The sequence below is a fragment of the Fonsecaea pedrosoi genome, assembly GCF_000835455.1.
Source record: "Fonsecaea pedrosoi CBS 271.37 unplaced genomic scaffold supercont1.1, whole genome shotgun sequence".
NCBI lineage: Eukaryota > Fungi > Ascomycota > Eurotiomycetes > Chaetothyriales > Herpotrichiellaceae > Fonsecaea > Fonsecaea pedrosoi.
Window position 1 is genome coordinate 4,645,755 of NW_013550615.1, and position 21,999 is coordinate 4,667,753.

General features: G+C 52.1%; 5 protein-coding genes across 5 annotated transcripts; 3 read left to right on the plus strand and 2 right to left on the minus strand.

Annotated features, from left to right (window-relative positions):
* Positions 1–474: 474 nt before the first annotated feature.
* On the plus strand, positions 475–1,734 carry Z517_01678 (uncharacterized protein; the record flags this gene model as incomplete). The annotated part of the gene is made up of 1 exon (XM_013434637.1): positions 475–1,734. The coding sequence occupies one exon, from the start codon at positions 475–477 to the stop codon at positions 1,732–1,734; it is 1,260 nt and encodes a 419-aa protein (XP_013290091.1).
* Positions 1,735–2,169: 435 nt separating this feature from the next.
* Z517_01679 (uncharacterized protein) lies at positions 2,170–2,736 on the minus strand (the record flags this gene model as incomplete). Its single annotated transcript, XM_013434638.1, has 1 exon — positions 2,170–2,736. The coding sequence occupies one exon, from the start codon at positions 2,734–2,736 to the stop codon at positions 2,170–2,172; it is 567 nt and encodes a 188-aa protein (XP_013290092.1).
* A 289-nt stretch (positions 2,737–3,025) lies between these two features.
* Z517_01680 (uncharacterized protein) lies at positions 3,026–6,538 on the plus strand (the record flags this gene model as incomplete). The annotated part of the gene is made up of 1 exon (XM_013434639.1): positions 3,026–6,538. One exon carries the CDS (start codon positions 3,026–3,028, stop codon positions 6,536–6,538), a length of 3,513 nt encoding a protein of 1,170 aa, XP_013290093.1.
* A 685-nt stretch (positions 6,539–7,223) lies between these two features.
* Positions 7,224–16,210, minus strand: Z517_01681 (uncharacterized protein; the record flags this gene model as incomplete). Its single annotated transcript, XM_013434640.1, has 6 exons — positions 7,224–9,747; positions 9,793–14,227; positions 14,281–14,621; positions 14,670–16,007; positions 16,060–16,093; positions 16,144–16,210. 6 exons carry the CDS (start codon positions 16,208–16,210, stop codon positions 7,224–7,226), a joined length of 8,739 nt encoding a protein of 2,912 aa, XP_013290094.1.
* Positions 16,211–16,628: 418 nt separating this feature from the next.
* Z517_01682 (uncharacterized protein) lies at positions 16,629–21,785 on the plus strand (the record flags this gene model as incomplete). The annotated part of the gene is made up of 2 exons (XM_013434641.1): positions 16,629–21,195; positions 21,259–21,785. 2 exons carry the CDS (start codon positions 16,629–16,631, stop codon positions 21,783–21,785), a joined length of 5,094 nt encoding a protein of 1,697 aa, XP_013290095.1.
* Positions 21,786–21,999: the final 214 nt, after the last annotated feature.

The window sequence follows — 21,999 nt, forward strand, 5'->3', positions numbered from 1 at the left end:
TCAGCGGCGACAAGGAAGCGAGAAAAGAAAATGGTGTGTGAGAAAACAGAACTCTGGAAGGTATGGCCGCACTCCAGGATATCTATGAACCATACTGGAATCGAGCCTAGCTCAAAAGTAGACTGTGACAGGTTGAACGACTCCTGATGCCTCAATATGAATGAAGATGCGCGGAAGGGTGTCACAATTGTTGCCCTTTCGCTTACGAATGCATTAGAAAACAACGACCTGCCAGCCCGCCAAGGCTGAGACACTCGGTATTATTATATTAAGAATTGAAAACCCCGATTCTCGAACCCGCGAAATATTTGTTTAGTAGTTTATTAGGTAGTCATAGAATTCGACCTGGTATCTGGATCATCAAGACCGGCTGTTGAGGGACCGAGAACCAGCTTCTTTTTGAGTAACTAACGAACCAACCAACCAACCAACCAGACACCGCTGGCGGAGGGGGAGGGCAGAAGAGGGACGATGATGCCATCAAAGTCACTGTCACAACCACCACCGCCACCATCACAACCTGCAAAGCCATCGGCCTTCCGCCTCCTGATTCTCTCGCCATCACCTCCGAACAACACGACAACGCCGCCGCTCCGCCCGTTTCTAGAGGCGATCACCGGCTCGCGGCCGTCGGACGACGTCGCCTCTTTTGCGGGGTATACCTCGCACCCGCCGCTGCGGTTGAGGACGAAATACTACGCCGCCGACGTGGGGATCTGGTGCGATGAACTGCCTTTGACTGTGACTTTGGAACATGGCAACGCAGATGGCGGGAAAAAGGCAGTGGCAACGGCAGAGGCACAGGGGAAGGTGTCCTCCGAGTCTGAGTCCGAGCCAGTGACCCTCTCGCACTGGAGAGAGCAGATGCTCTCGTCCGAGGCGGCCGAGGTCCGCGCCGTGATCGGTGGAATCATAGTCGTCCTCCCCGTGGCTACATCGCAATTACCAAATGCAGAGATTTCACGTTCGTACGTCTCGCTCATCGAGACTGTCCATGCACTGCGCGAGGCGATCGAGGGCGAGAGCTACACGCGGGACGTCGCTTCTGTCGTGGTCCTACAGGCTACGGCGCCGGCGGTGAGCAAGGCCAAGTTAGACGAGACGGTGGAGCGACTGGAAGAGCTCTGTTTGTCCGAAGAGGGCATATTGGGGTGGGACTTTGTCGCGTGGGATGGGCAGCTCGAGGGGGTGGCAAGCGAGGGGAAAGATGGGAAGAGTGCAATGGAGGCGGCGGAGGCGGAGGATGGAAACAGGGGTGCAGAGGACGAGAGAAATCAGTTCGGCGAGAAGACGGGGACTAAGCGCGTCATCGAGGTGCTCGAAGGGGTAGATTGGTCGGCATCGCCCGATCTGGACGGTGAGCATGACGGACGCGGAGACTATGAGTTGGCAGAACTTGATGATGATGACGAGGACGCTGGCGACCTCTTTTCTTCTACTTCAAAAGACATCCTCGGAAATAGCGCGGGTCTCCTAAGTTTTGATCAGGAGCTCCAGCGCGAGATGATGGAGTTGAAGATGTCGATGCTCGAAGACGATGGTGATGACAGTGATGAGGATAACCGGGAGGGATCCGGAAGGGGTCGAGAAGATGAAGACACCCAGGTCGAGCAGCTGCAGGTGCTGATGGAGAGAGTCGTCGCTATCCGCGAGGCTGGGTCTGAGATGCCCAAGCCTGAGAGAGAAAAGTTTGCTCGGAGAGAGATTGGGCGGATCATGAGGGAGATGGGATGAGATATGCCTGGCGTTTCCATCGAGGGCTGGTCCGGCGGGATCCATTATACCACGCTCTGTGTTTTCTATTCGACTTTGAATTGTGAAATCGTCGCATGCCCAGGCTGCTGACATGTACTTGTATCCAACTCTTTGACTAGGACGGGGTTCTTTTCAATCCGCATCATCTTTTTTCGTCAGATGTTGCCCAAAACACTCTCAAGTTTTTAGCCCGAGGATTTTGTGGCGGTCGGAGATCATGAACTAGGTCCTTAACCCTTTCCACGGCTGGTCAATCCCGACACATCAAGGTAGGGACGCAGTCTGATTCGAATTCCCCCATGGGTCATTCCTGGAACGCAGCCTCGTCCGTTATGCGATTCTGATGGGATAGTCCATTCGGTGTTACCATTCTGAATGGCTTTTCAACGGTGGGAGAGGCCAATGCCGTTCTCTTCATCCTTCTGGATCGTCAAAGGACAACTTGATTTTCTTTCCTTTCTTCTTAGCTGCGGGCTTTGCTGCAGACGGTCCGATTTTTCCTGCAGCGGGATTCTCGTCTTTCTCCTTGGGAGGGTCTTTGTGTTTCTTCGCGTTCTCCGTTCTGTGGTCATCGCTAATTTCCCTCTCCTCCTCGCCTCCAACAACCTTGCCAACCTTCCTCTTCTTCGCATTCGCCGCAGAGCCAATCTCCGTCACTTTCTGTCTTTCATGGTTCTCGCCATCCTGGTGTTCAGCCAGTTGAGCCCCTGTAGCACCAGCATCTTCCGCCTCGGAAGGGTTTGGAGTTCCGTCTTCTCCCTTCATCATCCGCTCGAACTCAGCCTTTTCGACCCGCTCACCTCGCTCATCCAAAATCACTGGTTCGTCCTCATCGTCGTCGCCGGTCTTTAACCTGTCCCTCTTTGGTCGAGGGATCTGGACGTTGTTTCGTCCATCGAGCCCTCCAACTTCACCTTTCAATCTACGGAGAAAGGAAGGCTCTTGCTTGTTGTACTGTAGGTTTTTGGCGTTGAATGCCATTGCTTCGTCCCAGATCAAGCAGGTCGTGTCAAGCGCTAGTGTTTGCCGAGCGGGTTGTGTACACAGTATGGTATTAGACGTAAAGAGAAAAGCACCAAAGTATCTACCAAGTTGGGAGTCAGGGGGCTGTCACGTGGCGATAAGAACTCTTATCTCTCCACAATGTGGCGCCGCCATTTGCGCATCGCGTGTTCGTCTCCTGAGTCTACAACGTCAAGACTCCTATTCTGGACTACCCACCTCAACTCCTTCTCACCATGTCTCGCCGTGACGGAACGTAGTCGCATAGATGCTGTGGCCTCCTACACCCGCGCAATGTGCGCGAGGCTACATCAGAACGTCGCAAAAATTCCGGTTGCGGCCACAATTTGCATCGCGAGCGGCTGCCATCCTGCGCCGACACTATGCCTCCGACATTGACCGCTCCCGCAATGATTCGCCGGCCGATCGAACGTCCCTCGCCCGAGGCGCGAATCCTAGGTATAATGAGATAGGCATACAACAACTGAGCGACTACCTCCACCCCCAAGTTTTTCCTTCTGGGGCCACTCGACCACGCCCCGAGCTGGTTGAATTGTCCAAGGACCACCTCCGACGGCATGACCTGTTGGGGAAAAATCAGGACAATACCCCGCCCATCGGATTGGATGCACCACCGGTCATTGGAAGTTGTTTGGACGAGCACTTTACCAAACTGGGCCTCGACGCAGCCGAGCCGTACCTGTCGTATGGCAAGGCATTTGTGCGAGCAAACACCCCTCAAAGACCACGGAAATGGGTGATTCGAAGCGGGTGGACAAAGTATAACCCGGATATGACGACGGAAGAGGTGGATGCGCCAGACGACGAGATGCTGTCATTCGATGTGGAAACCATGTGGAAAGAATCGCCCTTTGCAGTCATGGCCACCGCTGCCAGTCCTACGGCGTGGTATGCTTGGATATCGCCCTGGCTGCTGGGGGAAACGACAAATCCGAGGCAATTGATACCTTTGGGCGACCCAAGCAAACCGCGGATCGTGGTTGGACACAACATTGGGTATGACCGGGCGAGAGTCAAGGAGGAGTACGACCTGCAGCAGTCGCGGAATTTCTTCATCGACACCATGTCGCTACATGTGGCTGTCAATGGCATGTGCTCTAGGCAGCGGCCAACCTGGATGAAGCACAAGAAGAACAGGGATTTGCGGGACAAAATGTCAAGTGAGCACAACTCGGTAGAGCTGCAGAGGATGCTTGAGAGTAAGATGCTGAGCGAGGAAGAGGAGGAACTTTGGGTTGGCCGGAGCTCAATCAACTCATTACGGGATGTGGCCAAGTTCCATACAGGCATCACGATCGACAAGAGTCAACGAGACTACTTTGGTGAACTGGACCGAGAAGGCATCGTTCAGCGAATTGAAGAGTTGCTCGACTACTGCGCCGCCGATGTGGCGATCACGCACAAAGTCTTCCAGAAAGTCTTTCCCAATTTCCTCGAGACCTGTCCACATCCTGTCAGCTTTGCCGCACTACGGCATTTGTCGTCCGTCATCCTGCCTGTCGATAAGTCTTGGGATGAGTACATCGCCCGAGCAGAGACGACGTATCTCCAAAGACTGAAAGATGTCGAGCAGCGGCTTTTGCAACTGTCAGAGGCGGCTTTGGAGGTCAAGGAAAAGCCCGAAGTCTACGAAAACGATCCGTGGCTCAACCAGCTTGACTGGTCAGGTCAAGAGATCAAATATAAGAAGGCTAAGAAGAAGGGCGAGGTACCTGTTCCCGTGGCTCGACAAAAGAAACCTGGCGCACCCAACTGGTATCGAGATCTATTCACCTCCAACGCGTCTCCGATAAACTTGACGGTGCGCACGAGAATTGCTCCGCTGTTGTTGAAGTTGTCTTGGGATGGCTATCCTCTGGTATGGTCTGATCAACACGGTTGGACCTTTCGCGTGCCGAATAAGGACACTGGGAAATACGAGCACAGCAATGTGGTCAGCTGCGACATGTCAGAAGAGACGAATCCCAAGCTGAAATCGGACTTCCAACATACATACTTCAAACTTCCCCACAAAGATGGCCCAACAGCGCGTTGTGCGTCGCCACTCGCCAAGGGCTACTTGCAATACTTTGAACAGGGTACTTTGTCGTCGAAATTCACTCTGGCTAAAGAAGCTTTGGAGATGAACGCGTCCTGCTCGTACTGGATTTCGGCCCGAGATAGGATCACTTCTCAGCTGGTCGTCCGAGAAGCCGATCGTGACCCTAGTCTGGCCGGCAAGTCTGATCAAGGCTTTATTCTTCCTCAGATCATCCCCATGGGTACCATCACTCGACGAGCAGTGGAGAATACGTGGCTCACTGCCTCCAACGCCAAATCGAACAGGGTAGGATCAGAACTCAAGGCCATGATCAAGGCACCACCAGGGTACTGCTTTGTTGGCGCAGACGTTGATAGTCAGGAACTCTGGATTGCCTCAGTTGTGGGCGATGCCCAATTTCAGCTGCACGGCGGAAATGCAATTGGCTTCATGACTTTAGAAGGGACCAAAGCCGCTGGGACTGACCTACATTCCAAGACTGCAAAGATTCTGGGAATTTCCCGCAACGACGCCAAAGTCTTCAACTATGGTCGTATCTATGGTGCTGGCCTGAAATTCGCCGCGACTCTCCTTCGGCAATTCAACCCCTCTCTATCGGAACAGCAAACAAATGAGATCGCGACGAAACTCTACAAAGAAACGAAAGGCACTCGTACAAGGCGCAAGATATTTGGCAATGGCAGTTTCTGGCGAGGAGGTACCGAATCCTTTGTCTTCAACAAACTCGAAGAATTTGCCGAGCAAGAACGACCTCGTACGCCGGTGCTGGGAGCGGGGATTACCGAAGCTCTCATGCGAAGATTCATCAACCAAGGCTCTTTCATGACTTCTCGGATCAACTGGGCCATTCAGTCCTCGGGCGTCGACTACCTCCACCTTCTGATAGTCAGCATGGACTACTTGATTCGGCGATTCAACTTGGATGCTCGCCTCGCAATCACCGTGCATGACGAGATCAGGTACCTGGTCAAACACGAGGACAGATACAGAGCGGCAATGGCGTTGCAGATCAGCAACCTGTGGACCAGAGCCATGTTCTCGCAGCAAATCGGTATCCAGGATCTTCCGCAGTCTTGTGCATTCTTCTCAGCAGTAGACATTGATCATGTCCTCCGCAAGGAAGTCGATATGGACTGCGTGACGCCCAGCCACCCGGAAAAGATCCCTCACGGCGAGAGTCTAGACATCAACCAGTTGCTCGAAAAGGGGTCCGAGGCGTTTTTGGACCCAGGCGTTGTGCCAAAGGACGGGCCGATTGATCTGAATGGATATGCATACACTCCAAGACAAAGTGTCATGTCGAGTCTGAACAGTTCGGGTGATGTCGCTTACATAAAGGCGCAGATTACAAGCGACGACAAAGAGCTGAAGGCCATTATCCGCGAAGCTGAAAACGACGCCTCCCCTCAATTGACCGAAGGAACTTCTACAACGACGACGGCCAAGGGCTCTACCAGATCTGGCACTGGCAGTACAGGTTCGCCGCGAGGAAGACGGCCCAAGCCGAAAGTCCCTATTCCGCCTCACGCGCAGCCGCAACGCGCCATGCTCATGGAGGTCGAGGATCGGTGGGACATGGGGTACAAGAAGGCCTTTGGCAACGCTGGCCACGGCCACGCTGGCCACGCTGGTGGTGTTGGGGGCCACAAGCCGTGGTTGACGGAGAAGAAGACGCCAGCGTGGTCGAGTCAGTGGGCGAATGATGGATGGGAAGTATGAGATTGAAAACCCCACCCACCATTTTCTCGCAACGGGTGGGACTCACCCATTGCTCCAATCATTGTACGAATAACGCGTCGACCATGTTTGTACCATTCATATTCCAGTCTATGTATATTTGGTCACATGTTGGATTAGTCACCCATGTTTGTACATACATACATATATACATATATACACATACTACCTATCTTTCTATATGTCTACCCATGTACAAGTGTACTACCACTTGTATACCTACGATGTACTTACGATGTACATATATCTGACACAATGTTACTTTGTATATATACGTGAGTCCATGTATGTGTGTGTGTGTGTGTGTGTACGTCGCGCGATAGTCATGTCAAAGCAGGTAGCGAGGTCGGAGGCAGGCAGGTAGGCAGTTAGGCAAAAGTGCTTCAATTTGTGTCATTTTCTCATGGATGAATTATATAGATAGATACGAACATGAGGGATTTATCATGATATGATCCCCCAAGTCCTTGAAGAGTGGGAAACCCCGTTCTAGACCCCCCTGTCGAGCGTGACATTCGACAGTTTTACCCCATGCCATTCCGTCTCGTGCGGTCTACTCTTGTCCTTTCTTTCTCTTCCTCGCGTTCGCCACCATCTTTCTTCCTTCTCTTTTCTCCCTCGGTTCTCCCCCGTTGTCATCTCATCGAGGTGTCTTGTGTCCATGAGATCAAGCATAAGCTGCCCACCCACAATACAGCACAGCCAGATTCCTCTCGTCTGTGGCCTGTCTGATCAACTCGTTCACTGTGGCTTCCACGCTGAGGGCCTTGCCCAGTTTCTTCGCCACCACGGTCAAAGCGCGATCCGCTTCCGAAGGCTCGGTCTCTTCTCTGCGGGCGGCGATCACCCCGGCTGCGTTGTCGGCCGCGCTGACAAAGGTAGAGCCGGCTCCGCTGGTCGTTGAGGGAGTGGACGGTCCACCGGCGATACTGGCCGCATCGGCTGCGGCCTGTTCGTTGTTTTCCTGCATCTTCTGCAGACGGAGCGGAGAGATGGACCACGAATACAAAGGGTCATAGCGCAGCACGTCCAGGATGGTCATGATTGCTTCTTGGTCGTGGCGGAGGGCTTCGAGGGTGAAGTTACAGCACCGCCGAAATACTCCTTCCACCCCCGTTAGGCCCAATCCGTCGACCAGGTCACGAGTAAGTCGGAAAGGCACAACCTCGGGCACAGGCAGGACGCGGCCGGCTTCAAAAGCGACGCCCAAGTCGATGTGGACCACTTCTCCGGTCTTCTCATCAAGAAGGATGTTGTGTCCGTGTCTGTCGCCGAGTCCGAGGACATGACCCAAAATGCTCACCGCGGCCGTGGATCGACTGTAGTTGAGCCGCTTGTAAAACCAAGCATCTGGGTCAAGGAACTTCTCCATGAAGAAAAATCGCATGACAGGGTGGAAATTCGCGGCAACAGTCTGGTAAGCTCGCACACGCTGCTCATGGTTCTTGGCCTGCGCGTCAAAAATATCCTTTCTAGCACGGCTCGCCTTGTAGTCCTTGGGATAATACCGCGCATGAGCAGGCAGCAGATACTCATTCAGGGGGATAGTATTTTGGACAAATTCAATAACGCCCGAGTTCTTGGTAAGGGGGATAACCTTGTAGGTTCGAATACCAAGGTTGCGACGACGTGTGGCACGGTGATCTTTTAACAGGTTGGAGACTTGTTCAAAGACTTGCTCCATGATGGCGTCTTGCCGAAGGTCGTCATTGCCTCCTTTCAGAAGCAGTTTGTGGCGAGACCCATCCGAGGCGGTGATTGTCGCAATCTTAGGAGCCGATACGCCGCCGGCCACAGAGATGGTGGGATCGATCATGGTCGAAGTCGGGACCTTTGAATAGTTTCGATCTGCTCGGAGAGGAATGTTCATGGTCGGTGGGGGGATCTTTGTCGTGGGTTTCGTGATCTGAGCTTCTAGTGCTGGTCCATTTTGTAATTTGCGCAGTGGGAGTTTCGAGCCACTCTTGAGGTCTTTGTCAGAGAGTCCCTCCACAGCCACCCGATTCAGAGCCACGCAAGTATTGTGCACAGTAGTCCATATCGCCGAGGACGTGCTTTGCTGCTTGACGCGCTCCGTCAATAGGTTTGCTGCAGCGAACCTGGAAGCAGCTACTTCATCCCCAGGTGGAGCTTTAGACTTGCTGGTTGCAAATACCTGATATAGGCTGTGATACGGGTGATCAGAACAGATACGAAACATGAGATCCTTCAGGAGGGTCTGAAAGTCGTCCTGGATATCCAACAGACGAGACGACAGCTGATTGACCAGTGGAGCGAACTTGAGAGTTGGGACCGACTCAAGGCACTTGCGCACAGCGGCGTTTGCCGTTGGACTCTCGGCTTGATTGAGCCACAGAGCAATAAAGCGGAGGGTATCACTTGGGTAGTCGTCAGATGCCCTCATCGACAGCAGGTAATTCTCCAGGCACCGCAGGATGAGATTCTCTCGGTTCTGTGAAACCCTTCTCCATTCTTCCTCGTCGAGTTTGTACCAGGTTTTGGCTCGGGCCAGATGTGTCTTTAATTTGGCTCGCTGTTGCTCGTTTTTGGCTTTTCTCACCATCCTGTCCAGCTCACGGACTTCGTGCATCTTGCGATCTCTGATCTTGCTGATACGCGTAAAGTCGTCCAGGTTATCCGTATCCTGAAGTTGCATGTCGCAGAATGCAGCAAAGTTATGAAACACGCGGCCAGCTGCGGCCCCAGTACGAGGCCCCTGGAGCTCTCGGATTGCTGGTGCGAGGTACCGTTCTATAATCTCATCCGGTTTCTCCAGACGAGCTTCGGCAATTTTGTGTCCCAGATCTGTAAGGATGTCAGCTCGTGACACCGTGATAGCCTGTGTGGAAGCATCTTTGCGATCTCCCAGGCCTTGCAGGATGCCAATCGAGGCGGAAACTTCTTCCTGTGCCCACAACGTCTTAGCCAGGTCGTAATGGATGGCGATGTCCACCTTTAGTCCTATACTTTCAGCCAGCTGAGTAAGCTGCGAGAGGTACAGTGCTCGATTCAAGCTGAACTGTGGCGCCTCGTAACTGGACGCCACGTCCAAGGACTGCCGTGTCATTTGGACTTCCAGGAGCAGCGCTTGCCGCATGTTCAACGAAAATGCTGCCCGCAAATGATTGTTTCGACGGATCGCCGCGAAAGCTGCTTCCCTGCCGGCCAATATTGGTGACAACGCATTGAATCTGCCACTGTCAGTCACCATGAACGTAGAGTGTAACGTGACTTACTCTGCAAGTTTGATCCTTTGGTCCCTCGCCACTATCGCCGCACAGATCGACTCTAGGGCTTCTGCCGTTGTTGCTCCCAAAATCTGCCTCGCCTCTGCCAGGACTGCCAATCTCGGATGGACATCACCGTGATGACCTCTCTTGACAGGGTTCGTTCGGAAAGTATCCCCATGCTGTAGCAACAACAAGTCCAGCTCCCGGGATAGATTGCTCTTGTTTGATATGCTGTGCATGTTGCGAAACAGTGACGACAAGGCCGTCGACATCGAAGACGACTCACTCGTCCCGAATAAGTCCCAATGATCCAAGGCCAAGCTGTTCTCAACTGAAATGTTTTTGTGAGGCCCTTCATAGTGTTGCTTTACCGCCTCTGATATACCCTGCATATTTGCAGCGCTCAGGGTCAATGCTGTCGTGAAGGCAACACCACCGAGTGTTTCTTCTGCCTCCTCCATCCTCAATTGAGAATCCAGCATCGCGCTCTGGAAGGACAGAGATTTCTGGCTTGCTCCTTCATGGCTCATTTTGCCGATGATCGACTTCAGATCGTAGCTCTGGTGCTTGCCGTAAAAGAAATCAGGATCATCGACATTTTCATAGATCTTGGAGATGACTTCCGTCGAGACCTCGTTAATCATCGCAAACGACCTTCGGGAAGACCGGCCTGTCTGAAGTTGGGCTTGGGAATAGTGCAGCTCTAAGAAGAGCAGAGCCTCATGCCACATTTGACAGTCACTTGCAGCCAACGCGGCCTTGCTGAAGTCTACCTCCAGCCAGGAGTTTCGTTGCGCCATATTGGTCTCATTTGGGAGGCGGCACTTTCGAAGATATAGGAGTGTTTTCAGCACTAGTTTCCTGGCCTCACTAAGAGGCTGACCCTCGGATGAGAGGACTGCGGAGAAGGCCTCAGATAGTCTTTCACGGAAAACTTGGTGAGAGTCGGTTTCGGTTAGTAATATGAGATGGACGCTATATGGTAGCAGGATACCGGCTGCATCGGGGACTGTGTTGATCAGAGGCTGCAAAAAGCCCAGGAGAGGATTACCAACAGCAGCTTCCGAGATCTGGATGAGGAGCTCTGTTGCCCAGTCGCGCGATGGCCCGTGAGAATCTTGACGTGTTCCTTCCTGTTTGCTCACGAGGCCGAGACTCGTGGATAGTGGCGCAGCAGGACATGGGAAATTCTTGAACCTCAACTCATGCACAATGCTCCGGTCAAAATCGGCGGCTAAAAAGGTGTGCTCGTCGCCTTCGTGCAGGCTACTCGAGATGAGCTGTAAAGTACTTTCGGCCAAAGTTGACCCTGGGTAATCAGACTTCCAGACTAGATCCACGAGGTAGCGTACGATGTTTGTGTAGGACGAGACTGCCTCGAGTCCTATGTCCGGCGACTGTGTTCCCATCGATTGTGTTTTGTCGTGCGTATTCGGAGTAAGCCCACTCATGAGATAGCCCCGTCCAATGCCCTGGGCGGCCCAGATGCGAAAAGATTCGTCTAAATCGAATTTCTTCAACAGTCTTTCCAGGATAGCTGAGAATCGAGCAGCATCGAGGTCATTAGCAAGGATGTCGTCTTGAGAATCCGCCGGTGCGCAGAACTGTCGGCACAGAATTTTGATAGAGAGGTCGAAGTGAAAGTCTGACAGAAGAGGATTCGTACTGCTTTGGTCTGAAAGCAAAGCGTAAAGCAACTGCCCTTCACTTGTGTTTTGCGCACTGCTTCCTCCTTGGGCTATACCTTTCGCATGTCGAATGATGTGCTTGTACCTTCGCAGCGTCTCCCCGCCTGCATCTGTGAGCTCCAGAGATTCCAAATATTGCCCCAGGAAACCCCGAAATTCTTGAGCCTTGGTCATCGTTGATACGAATTGATCCTCTTGCGTAGTACTGTCCTGAGAAGATGCGATGAAGCCAGTGAGAGAAGCGAAGATTGAAACACACAGACCTGCGATAAAAGAAGGCCGAGAAGCTAGGAATCGCGCTCCTCGACGTAGAAGAAATCGGTAGATGCCCATTGTCTCCTCAGCGCACTCGAAAATAGTAAGATAGGGACGTAGGTTATGTAGGATCATCTGCAGAGGGTACCCGTCCCAAGCAATGGGACCAGCAAGACTGATGACGATACGAATTTTGCGTATGATACTACAGGTGTGTAGAGGGCCCAGTGCTGGCCTTGCTCTGTCCAAAAGTTGTCTGTACAAATGGACTGAGAATGCTGGCGTCCATATATCACTCTCCTTTAAATCGAGTCGTAAGCACAGGTATTTGACCTCTTCCGGGAGACAGCGTGCTCTGAAGCACGGTTGTTGGGCGAGTGGTAGTTGGACATTTTGACCCGAACCGCTTACCATTTCTTGCCAAATAGCGAGACTCGGGCTGGGTAGGGCTTTTTCAATTCCCCTGTCATCTTGAAGAGACAGCACGAGCAGGGCCATAATGTCTGGGAGGCACTCGCGAAGTCGCTGGAGATATATTTGAGACCCCAGCTGCTTTCGCACCAATTTTTCCGAGCCATCATAAAGACGATCGTGCTTCGGTACGCTAGTTTCCGAAGCAAGAGTGTACGCTTCGGCATAGGCAAAATTTCCGCTGAGTAGAAGTTTCCAGTCCTGACCAACTAGCTGAGCCAGTTCTTCTGATTGTTGAGACCCTCGAAGGGCGATCTGCCCCGTGAGCTCCCCGACATTGTCAGCAACCATTTCCTGCAAAGAGGCATACTCGAACAGTTGGAAAGGCATGCTGGCAAGGGTCTCCTGCGACAGCCATGTGTAGAATATCTGGGAAGAGAACAACTTAAAAAGCTGCCTCGGCCGTTGGAGTTTGAGTACTTCGCACGTCCTGGTGATACAACCACGTCCGAGTTTTGTTGCAGAAGGCACGTGTGCGACTGTCTCGAATAAGTGGTACATGGCTTGTCGCAGAACGGTATGCCATCGAGCCCCAAGATAAGACACAACATACAAGCGCACAGCAATGCCTTCTTTGTTGTCCGGGTCCGAGGGTAATTTGGTGACGATATCGTCGAAGATTGCCTCGTGTTGAGTTAGAACGTACTTTTCGAAGATATGAGACAATTGATCCGCAAGCCGATACTGGCTCGCCGCGTTACTAATCTCCAAGATATTCAACAGGCTTGTTCGGGGCGAGGGGAGATCTTCGCCCCCATAAGATGCGTCCTTTCGTAGTAGGGCATCTAAAAGGTCCGCAAGTTTTGAGAGCACCCTCGGGGATGCAACGCCTTTGCGGGTCATCGTGTTGAGGAACCAGTAATAAATATCATAGGCAGTGTCCGCCAAATCGTCTTCTTCTTCTTCAGCAGTCCAAAGATCCATGAAGCTTTTCAGTGCGTCGAGACAGAAACACAATGCGGATTCGCATCTCTCAAAGGCTTCATCCCGCAGATATAACTCGGCTAGCTTCTTGAGCAAGCGATGTGCATCTCCGCGAGTTGTTGCAGTGTTCAGATTGAGAAATTCTTGCACCGCTCCTCGGGCGCCAATGAGCAAGACGGGATCAAGCACCAAGACCTCATCAATAACCAGCCCAGTGACAGAAGAGTCAAAGACTCCTTTGGATTTGACCGTTTGCAGAGCCACTGTCAGCTCCACCAAGTGCCTCGCCAAACGCGCAGGAGCATCTTTGCATATCGGAAGGTCGAGCCTTGAGATGTCGATGCCCAGGCCAAGCTGACTTCTTTGAGTTGCCTGAGAGTCCCATACATCGTCGTCCAAGAAATCCAAGTCCGAAGGGTCGCTTGTACTGGTCGAGGGCATAGCATGACGAGCAACACGCAATGCAAATTCGATGACGGCTTGATATTCTTCGCCGAAACAACGGTTATCGTTGTGCGCCAGTTGTTTGTGTGTGGTGATAACACAGTCGCAGATACGATTGACCATTTCCCGAGAGTGATCGATGGTTTGGTTGACAATAAAGTCGGCGAGAATGCGACGGCTCTCAGCCAGGACCAAAGGCTGTTTGTAACCAGGAGCTTGAGGACTGCAACGAATCCAGAGCGCAGAGGAGACGACGGAGGCCACACCTAGAACTTCCACAACATCACTTCCAATATTTGAAGGTCGGTCGTTATAGATCACGTTCCATGAGTAAAGAAACTCTCTCGTCTTAGATGCTAGAAAATCCATGACAACTCGGAAAAAGCGAGCCATGGCAGACGAATCAAATTGGCGAGGTAGAGTGTTGAGATTCTCATCTGCCTCGATTTTGGAAGGAGGAATGGCAAGAAGATACTGCAAGAAGTCGATGTTGTCTGACGCTATCAGGGCACATTCGAACAACGAGTGCGTTGATGTCCAAGCATGACTGGAAACGATCGCATCTGTGAGGCCGCAAATAGTGCCCAGCAAAGAATACAAGAGCTCTGGCTTAGCGTGACAGACAATATGTGCATTATGAAGGCGATCAAGATTCGAAGCTGCAGTAGAGAATTAGTCTTTCTAGCATATGTTTGGACAGGAACAAACGTACGGACAGTCCAGCGAGCAGCGAGCCAGGAAATGACCTTCAGACCGAAAGACTCAAAGCGTCTCTCGTTGTCAAGCAGTTTAGAGCGCAGCGCCCGTGTCATCAACAGTAGAGACGTGTCCGTGAGACTGCTGGGCCCACTGTTACCACCTCCGAATAAGGCACTGTCCAATGACTTTGCGCTTATTGACGACTCCAACGTCCCTAGTCTGAGAAGGACGTCGAGAGCATGGCATGCAGCCCTCGTTGTGGAGTTCACTGTCATTGCTCTGCTCGCTGCATCCCACACTTGTGGCCAGAAATCTGGGGGCTCATGAGCGCGACTGGCATTACCGACCGCCAGGCTAGATTGCGATGAGCCATTGAATCTGAAGTCCATTGAACAAACCTACCGTGAAAATACCAAGAGAATCCATGTTTGAATGGAAGGGTCTTCGCTACCAACGTCCGGTATTAGCTTGTAAAGATCCTTTGTCCATTCCTGCTCCATGTCCGAGGGCTGATCAAGGAGAAACAAGATGACCTGCAAAGCAACCAGTTTATCTTGCCCGGTTCCCACCACTGCTAGTTCGGTAATCTCATCCAGATGGCTCTGAATTTTCTGTCTCTTCCGCGGAATATCGTCTGCATCAGTTATAGGAGGCTGGGTATGTCTTTTGTCACTCAGTCCAACAACAAGACACGCAATGGTGGACAATATAAACCAGCTAGATACTGCGCGCGGGGAGTTTTGAACAGGTTTGAATTGTTTGAGCTGCAGAGGAATATTTTCTGTCGTGAGAATTGGTTGCAGGTCATCAAAATGTAGCAGGTCCCTCTCGTTTCTAGTGCGATAGTCTGAGAGGATGGTGATTAAAAGTGGTTCTAGTAGTGCTGGATCGATCGCGGGCCAAGGCGCATTTGGAGAAAGAAGCAGATAGCGACATGAGAATAAGGTGATGAGCATCTGTTGCTGAAGAAGGATAGACCTGCTAGGCCACAATCGCCTGATGACGGGAATGAGGCTAACCAACAGTGTCTGGGTGAAGGCGACATCTTCTGTAAGAGAGACAAAAAGGACGTTGTTCACGGTCTCAAATGCCCCTTCTTGACCTCTCCTATCGACTTGCAAGAAATCTTGAACTTTCTGGGCAATCATCGCTGCCCGTGACATGACTGGCGCATTGATAAAAGAGGTCAAGTGCTTCAATGCAGCCCAAATGTCTTCGAAATTAGAGGCATGTCCTTGACTCGTGCTCCTAAAGCTTGTGTGACTGAGTCGCATGGACAAGTGCTGATGGTCTCTTGGAGTCATGCTGATATCTCTACCGCTTGAGACTCCGTCGTCAACCGCGCCATCATCTAGCCCAGCCGTCAGACACTCAAGCGCAAAGTCCACATATGCTTGCCACTGTTTGCGGCGCATATGTTCTCCATGCGGGGCATAGCCAAGCAAGATCCTGAAGCTCTTGAGGTAGTCATTCTGGAGAGGCTCGCAAAAAGAACCATCTGGCGAGGGCAGGGTGTCGATGATGTGGTCCAATACCGAGAGAGCAGTTTTGAAAGTGAGCTTTGGGGTAGCGACCTCGACCACTAGGCGGAGGGCAGCCGATGCCGCTTGCAAACGAGACGAAGCAGTGTTCCTCGTCGTTGGCTTGGTGGTGGCTCGAAGGAAGACAGGCTTCTCCTTGGACACTAGCTTATACAGCAGCTCCAATATCCTATGGAAGATGTCCTCCTCAATGTTGTGCCTAGATCATCTGATCAGCCCATTGCTGAAAAGAAGCGCATGGGAAAATATACTGGCTCCTCTCTTCCGCCAGCAGGCGTTTGAGGTCTAACGCAACGCAATCAGCTCCAATCTGTCAGATGATGATCGAGTATTACCCTCGAGGCCTTCGCTTCTGAGTCTCTGAGTGTCCGCTCCTAACTTTGCTGTAATACAGACAAACATTGTCAGTCGGCAAGGCTGAGCAATAGGGAGACTTCGGGGAATCTCGAGTCCGTACCAACAGCTGTTGCAATATTCACCTCCGACATCTCTCTGGTCAGCAGAGTGGCAGAACTGACCTAGAGTGATAGTCATGATCTAAACAGGTAGACAACATATACATCTGAAAACAAGAACAAGTCACTGTGTACTTTGCGGCGCAATAAGGCGGAGAGTCGAGGATGGCGAGAGCAAGGCGACCTGCGGACTTGGCAGCGCTAACCCGATTTGGGATTTGGAGGGATGCGACAAGCCTAACTGCGATCGCGCTCTGACCTTTTTTCCCAGAGACGCGCAGGAAGCCAACCCCAAGTCAACAACTTCCATCCCACCATCCCCACGTTTCTCCCTCCTCGATGATCTCAATCTCGAGAAACTCCTCATGGACAGTCTCTCGCGCCTACAAGGTCTCCATGCTGACCTTGTCGCCTTTACCGAAACGCGACTCGCCAACATCGACCGTCTATGGCAGGAACTAGAAGACAGCATTCAGGATTTCAGGAACCTGTTGGACAAGACCGCACCAACGGCTGCTGACCGAGAGTCCTATAACAATGGTGTGATACAAATTGGTCCTCCCGGTGACTCAGCCACTGATTCATGTGCAGGGAAACTCAATGTTGTCGACCAGGAATACGCCGTCAACGATGAGTTCAAGCATATCAGCCGGGCCATTGCAACCACCCTTGACCTAGACGAAATCGAGGCCGGAAGACTGCTCATCCAGAGTCAGACCGATATCCACACCACAGAGGACACGTTTGTGATGGATGTGGTGAGCAAGTTTCATAATCGCAGAGACCTCCTGCTCCAATGCCTCCGAATTACCCTCCAACAGTCACTCAGTTTAGAGCCTGACGATGGGGTCAGACGAGTCTTTGAGACCACTGTTGCCCGAGTTTTGGAGATTGATGGCGGTGTGTCCAATAACGGGTCAATTTACGCCAGGAAATGCCTAAGCACATTGGAGGATATTGAGAAGCTACAAGCCAAAGTGGCAGACGCACTACAGAGCAAAGCACTCCTAGGTGGACCACGGGGCCGCGAATTTTATGCCACTCTTGAATTTCAGCGAGACAGTCTATTCAAACAGCATGAAGCACTGGCTTGTATTCTCGCGTATTTGTTCCAAGGAGACTATACCAACCAGGAAGATCTGCGAAAGCTCCACGGTGTTCTACCTCGCTGGAATCGCCTCGATCTTAATCTCGTCCACTATCTGCCCGCATTTTCCGCAGCATTTCGGCAATACGGCTCTCCCGGGAGCCACCTTTCTCAAGAGAGCACTGCTTCCCTCGACTCTGTATTTGGCTCACTGCCACAAGATGCTTCCTCAGCGCCCATCAGGCCATTCCAGGCGGTGTTAAGTCTCTGGTGGACTGTTGAATATAGCGGGCAATTCCGCGACCTGTCCGACCAGGACGCTGGTTCCGACAAACGAGCGAATGCAGTCAAGGCAGCATTGAAGGAGGATGCCTTGGAATTTATGCTTGCAATATGTACAAGCACCAACTCAGATGTCTGGCGACATCCTGCCCGGCAGGAGCTGGTGGCTCTGCTTCTCAGCGACACTTCAAGTTTTGCGCTCGAAGGCGAGCAAACGTCATCCTATTTTCGGTTGCAATTCATGCAATCCCTGGAGAATTTCACAGAGGCATTCATTTCGAACATGCCGGACTCAATACGAAAACTCAGGACCGAAGAAGACGACCAGAGGTTGAATCAGTTGACAGCGATGCAAGAAGGCTTACCCCCTGCCAATCAAGGTACAAGCGTGAGCAAGCTCCACCTGGAATGCTTTCTCATCCTCATCTCGTTCGCCTTCGAAGGCAGACCTGAGGCTGCAGAGCAATGGTGGGAAGACCCCGACAGTAACTTGTATGGCTTCCTGCAGTGGGCATCCCGCCGACAAACTGTACCAAGGGTGAGCGCTTTCTGCGAACTCTTATGCTCGATTTCAGAAGAGCAGGAGTGTGCGGAAGCTGCCCACAAGTTCTTGCTGGACGACTCACAGCCTGCGCCCACACGTGGTAGACGCATTCCGTCCATGAACTATCAACAGATCTTTGCCGAGTTGGAACTTTATGCACAGAAAGTCCATGAACGTCCTATCACATCCCAACTGCCCAATGTGCGAAAGATTCAGCCCACCGATATGAACGAGCTGGAGAGCCCTGTCATGCTCTCGTGTTATCTGCGCTTACTCGCTCATCTCAGTCGACAGCCCGGTGGTACCCGTCAGTACATTCTACAAACCGTCACCCCCGCCTTCCCGCAGGCTCTCCTGCTTCTCAGTTCCGGTCCGGTCCCGAGTTATCTAAGAGCAAGTGTGTTTGCAGCACTGGACGCGCTGCTGACTGACAAAACTGCTCAAACGGCGGCCGCACTGTGGCAGATCGTGGACGACTGGGCCGCAAACAGCCATGACAGAGCCCGACCAAGCGCTAGCAAAACGATAGCGCCCCCCAAGCCAACTCTACTCAACCTACAGAGCACCCTCAATTCACTAGCGATGTCATTTGATCAGTATGACGCCTTCGTCGTATTCCTCCGGGATCTAGTCGCTCCGTTACCTTCCACAGGGCTCGGGACCGATTTGCTTCCATTCCCCAAAGATCTTGGAGCATCATACCGAGCCCCCGGAATAACACCCTACGTCGACTTTGTATGCGGACAAATCTTTGCCAAGGCTCTCCCGGAAGTTACTGATGAGCTCCAACGATCAATCGGCTCCTTTCATTGTCTCGAGTTTGTGGCGGTAGGCCTCGAGGGATTCAACGAAGACTACGTGGCGATGCTTGACCGAACGACAACCGCCCACGATGCTCTTCAAGAAATGCCTGAGGCGGCATCGTATGCTCAACGCAGTCCTTTTGCGAGATTAATGCAGTGGATCCTTGGCAGCGAGATGAACAAGCCATTAATGGAAACTCTGCGCGTGCCTGGAGAAGCTGTAGAAGCGGCTCTCCTGGACTCACCTTTACTTCTCAGTCTACAACGTTCAATCGACATCATCAACCGGGTGCTTGACCTGCAGCCCACTTTTTTTGACATAGTGCGACCACTGGTCCAGTCTCACTCAGCACACGACGGCCCACTTGCTCGTCCCAATGTGAACAGCCTAGAAGACAGTCTGGCTGCCAACCCGGAGATTGTGCTCAGGCTTTGCCAATTTTCTGCTACTGGGCACTCGGAGCTCGCCCTTCGCGCTCTGGCTCTGCTGCAGAAGATTTCCAGCTCTCCAAAGCTCAACAACCATTTCCTGGCTAGCGATCCGACCCTCGGGCGAACGCGGAGAGTTGTGGACATGTTGGGCCCTGATCCAGCCTTTGAACTCGAGCCAATAGCAAGAAATCTGTCTGCAAGGCTGCAATTCGAGGTCCGGGAGCTTGAGGAAGGGTTTGGGTCGGTCAGCTATCTCCTCAAAGACGGCATTCTAGCGTTCTTCAACGCGTGCCTCGAAACGCAGCCCGACCTTCCAAACATCGCGCACCTGCTGATAGGCTTCGCGAGACTGGGCGAACGTTTGACCATTTCTGACTCGATCGATGCAGCGACAGCCGTTTTCAACACCATTGTCGATTTGGCACAAAATTATCCCGATGATGAGGGTGGGATCATGTCATCCTGGTTGATACACATGAAAGCAGCCGCTCTGCGTGTGCTGAGACACCTATGGTCGTCTCCGATATCCAGAACAATTGTTGTTGGGCAACTACGACGGTTTCAATTCTTACAATCTTTGTACATCAGTCTACCCGTCGTCAACCAACAAACTCTTTGGGACGGCAACAGTGTGCTTGCCCCGGCTTTCTGGTATACGACATCAGCAGAAGCTCTTGCCGAGTTTCTCACATTTCGGGCGTCTCTGTACAATTACACTGTTAGTGAAATACGATCAGCGGCGAAAGATGGGCTGTCGACAGTTCTACGACAGACCTTGTCAACTCTACAAGGCAAGACTACAAACGTGGACGGCAGTATCATCACTAACCCTGATGTATTTGCCCTTTTTGACTTCCTCGAGCTCGATCTGTCCACCAATCTAGAGTTGGACCCTCAATTCTATGTAGGAGTTGACTTCGAGGTCTATTTGACAGACGTCGCAGAGGGTCAGTCCAGCGTCTACGATATCAAGATGATCCGCGAGTATCTCCATGCTTACCGAGCCGACATCATCAAGAATCAAGCCACGGCTCCCAGCAGTAGTAAAATCGACGAGCAATTTCTGATTGACGAAGCCGATGCCATACTGGCCACAATCGAAGCTCGAAACAGATCTATCCTTGCCCATAAAGCCAGAAGCGACGCACTACACGAGTACATTGAAATGCTCATCGCTATTATTGAAGCCTGTCCCATGGAGCCGACGACTAAAGCGCAATTTATCTTACAAATGCTCCAGGCCATGCTGCCGAAGCTCGATGTTTTCATTGTCGATGGCAGGGCTGATGTGATGGAACTGGCACGAGCTGCTGACGCCTTGCTCTTCTCCCTCTCCCAAACAGATCTTTCAAATGCCCACATGAATAATCTCATCACAGAGAAGTTATTCCAGCTCTTCCGCGCCTCCGTCGAAGGCATCGCAGCATCTAGCTCCAACACCAATTTGAGGACGGTGTTCTACAGCATTTGCTCACAGTACTTGAGTCGCATCACGTCTTCGACTGGTGGCGCCTCGGATGTCGACGCCAAAGCTAGACGTAACAGTATGGACTGTGTGCGATCAGCGAGTCAACGCGTCGTGCAAATCTTGTGTGATGATGCAGAAGATGGAGTGGACGCCTGCAGGCTGAACGCTTTGAATCTTTTGTCGTTCCTTACTTCCCTGGCACGCTCAGAGAAGTCCAGCTTCGTGCTCAATTCATTCGTCAATGCCAATGTGCTCCAGATCCTCGTCGATCCCCTGAAGCACGTCGCGGCTGAGTTTCAGAGCTCGGAACCAGTTTGTACGTCTCCCAACCTAGCATGGGCGAGATCATTATTTCATTGCTAACGCGCCCAACCTGCAGATCGCCGTTATCTTCTCTCCGTCTTCGAAGCGCGCATGTTTCTCCTTCTGCAACTCTCACGCACCCGGGACGGCGCAGGAGCTCTCCTCGACGCAGGCCTCATGTCTGCCGTTCGCGACTCCAGCCTTTTCCGAGCGGACCCCGATCTCGGCATCTCGATTCCTTCCACTTCCGGCGACGCGCCCGAATCCAACAACCATGCTGCCGATTCCGCTCTATCCGCCCTCCGAACGTACTATGTCCTCCTAACATCGACCCTCCGCGTCCTTCTTTCCGCTTTCCTCTCCAGAGGTGCTCAAAATGAGCAAATCCAATATCTCGCCCGGTCCTTTCTGACGGAATATCGACCGAACATGGTGGGTGTGTTCAAAAAGCACGCAGGCGTAAGTGGCAAAGTGGACCAGGTACTGAGGCCATTGGTGGAGGAATGTGTGCGGTGTTATACCGGCCTTGCAGCATTATCTGGTTTCATGGATTTTGAAGATCAGGCAGGACTAGATCCTGGACGAGACGCCGGATTCTCGTAAATGTACCAACATGTGTCCAAGCCGGAGACTAGGAGATCAGGAGACTAGGACATAGTGTGCAAACAAAGGTCATGAAGATATGAACAGTTCCATCGGGAGGGGAATCTGGTTCATCTGACAAGGATTCATGACTGATGGATTGATTGAGATCATGTCCCTTTTGCTGCAGTCTACTTGTATGTTTTCTCCTGTGGCCGTGATGCTGTTCGTTTGG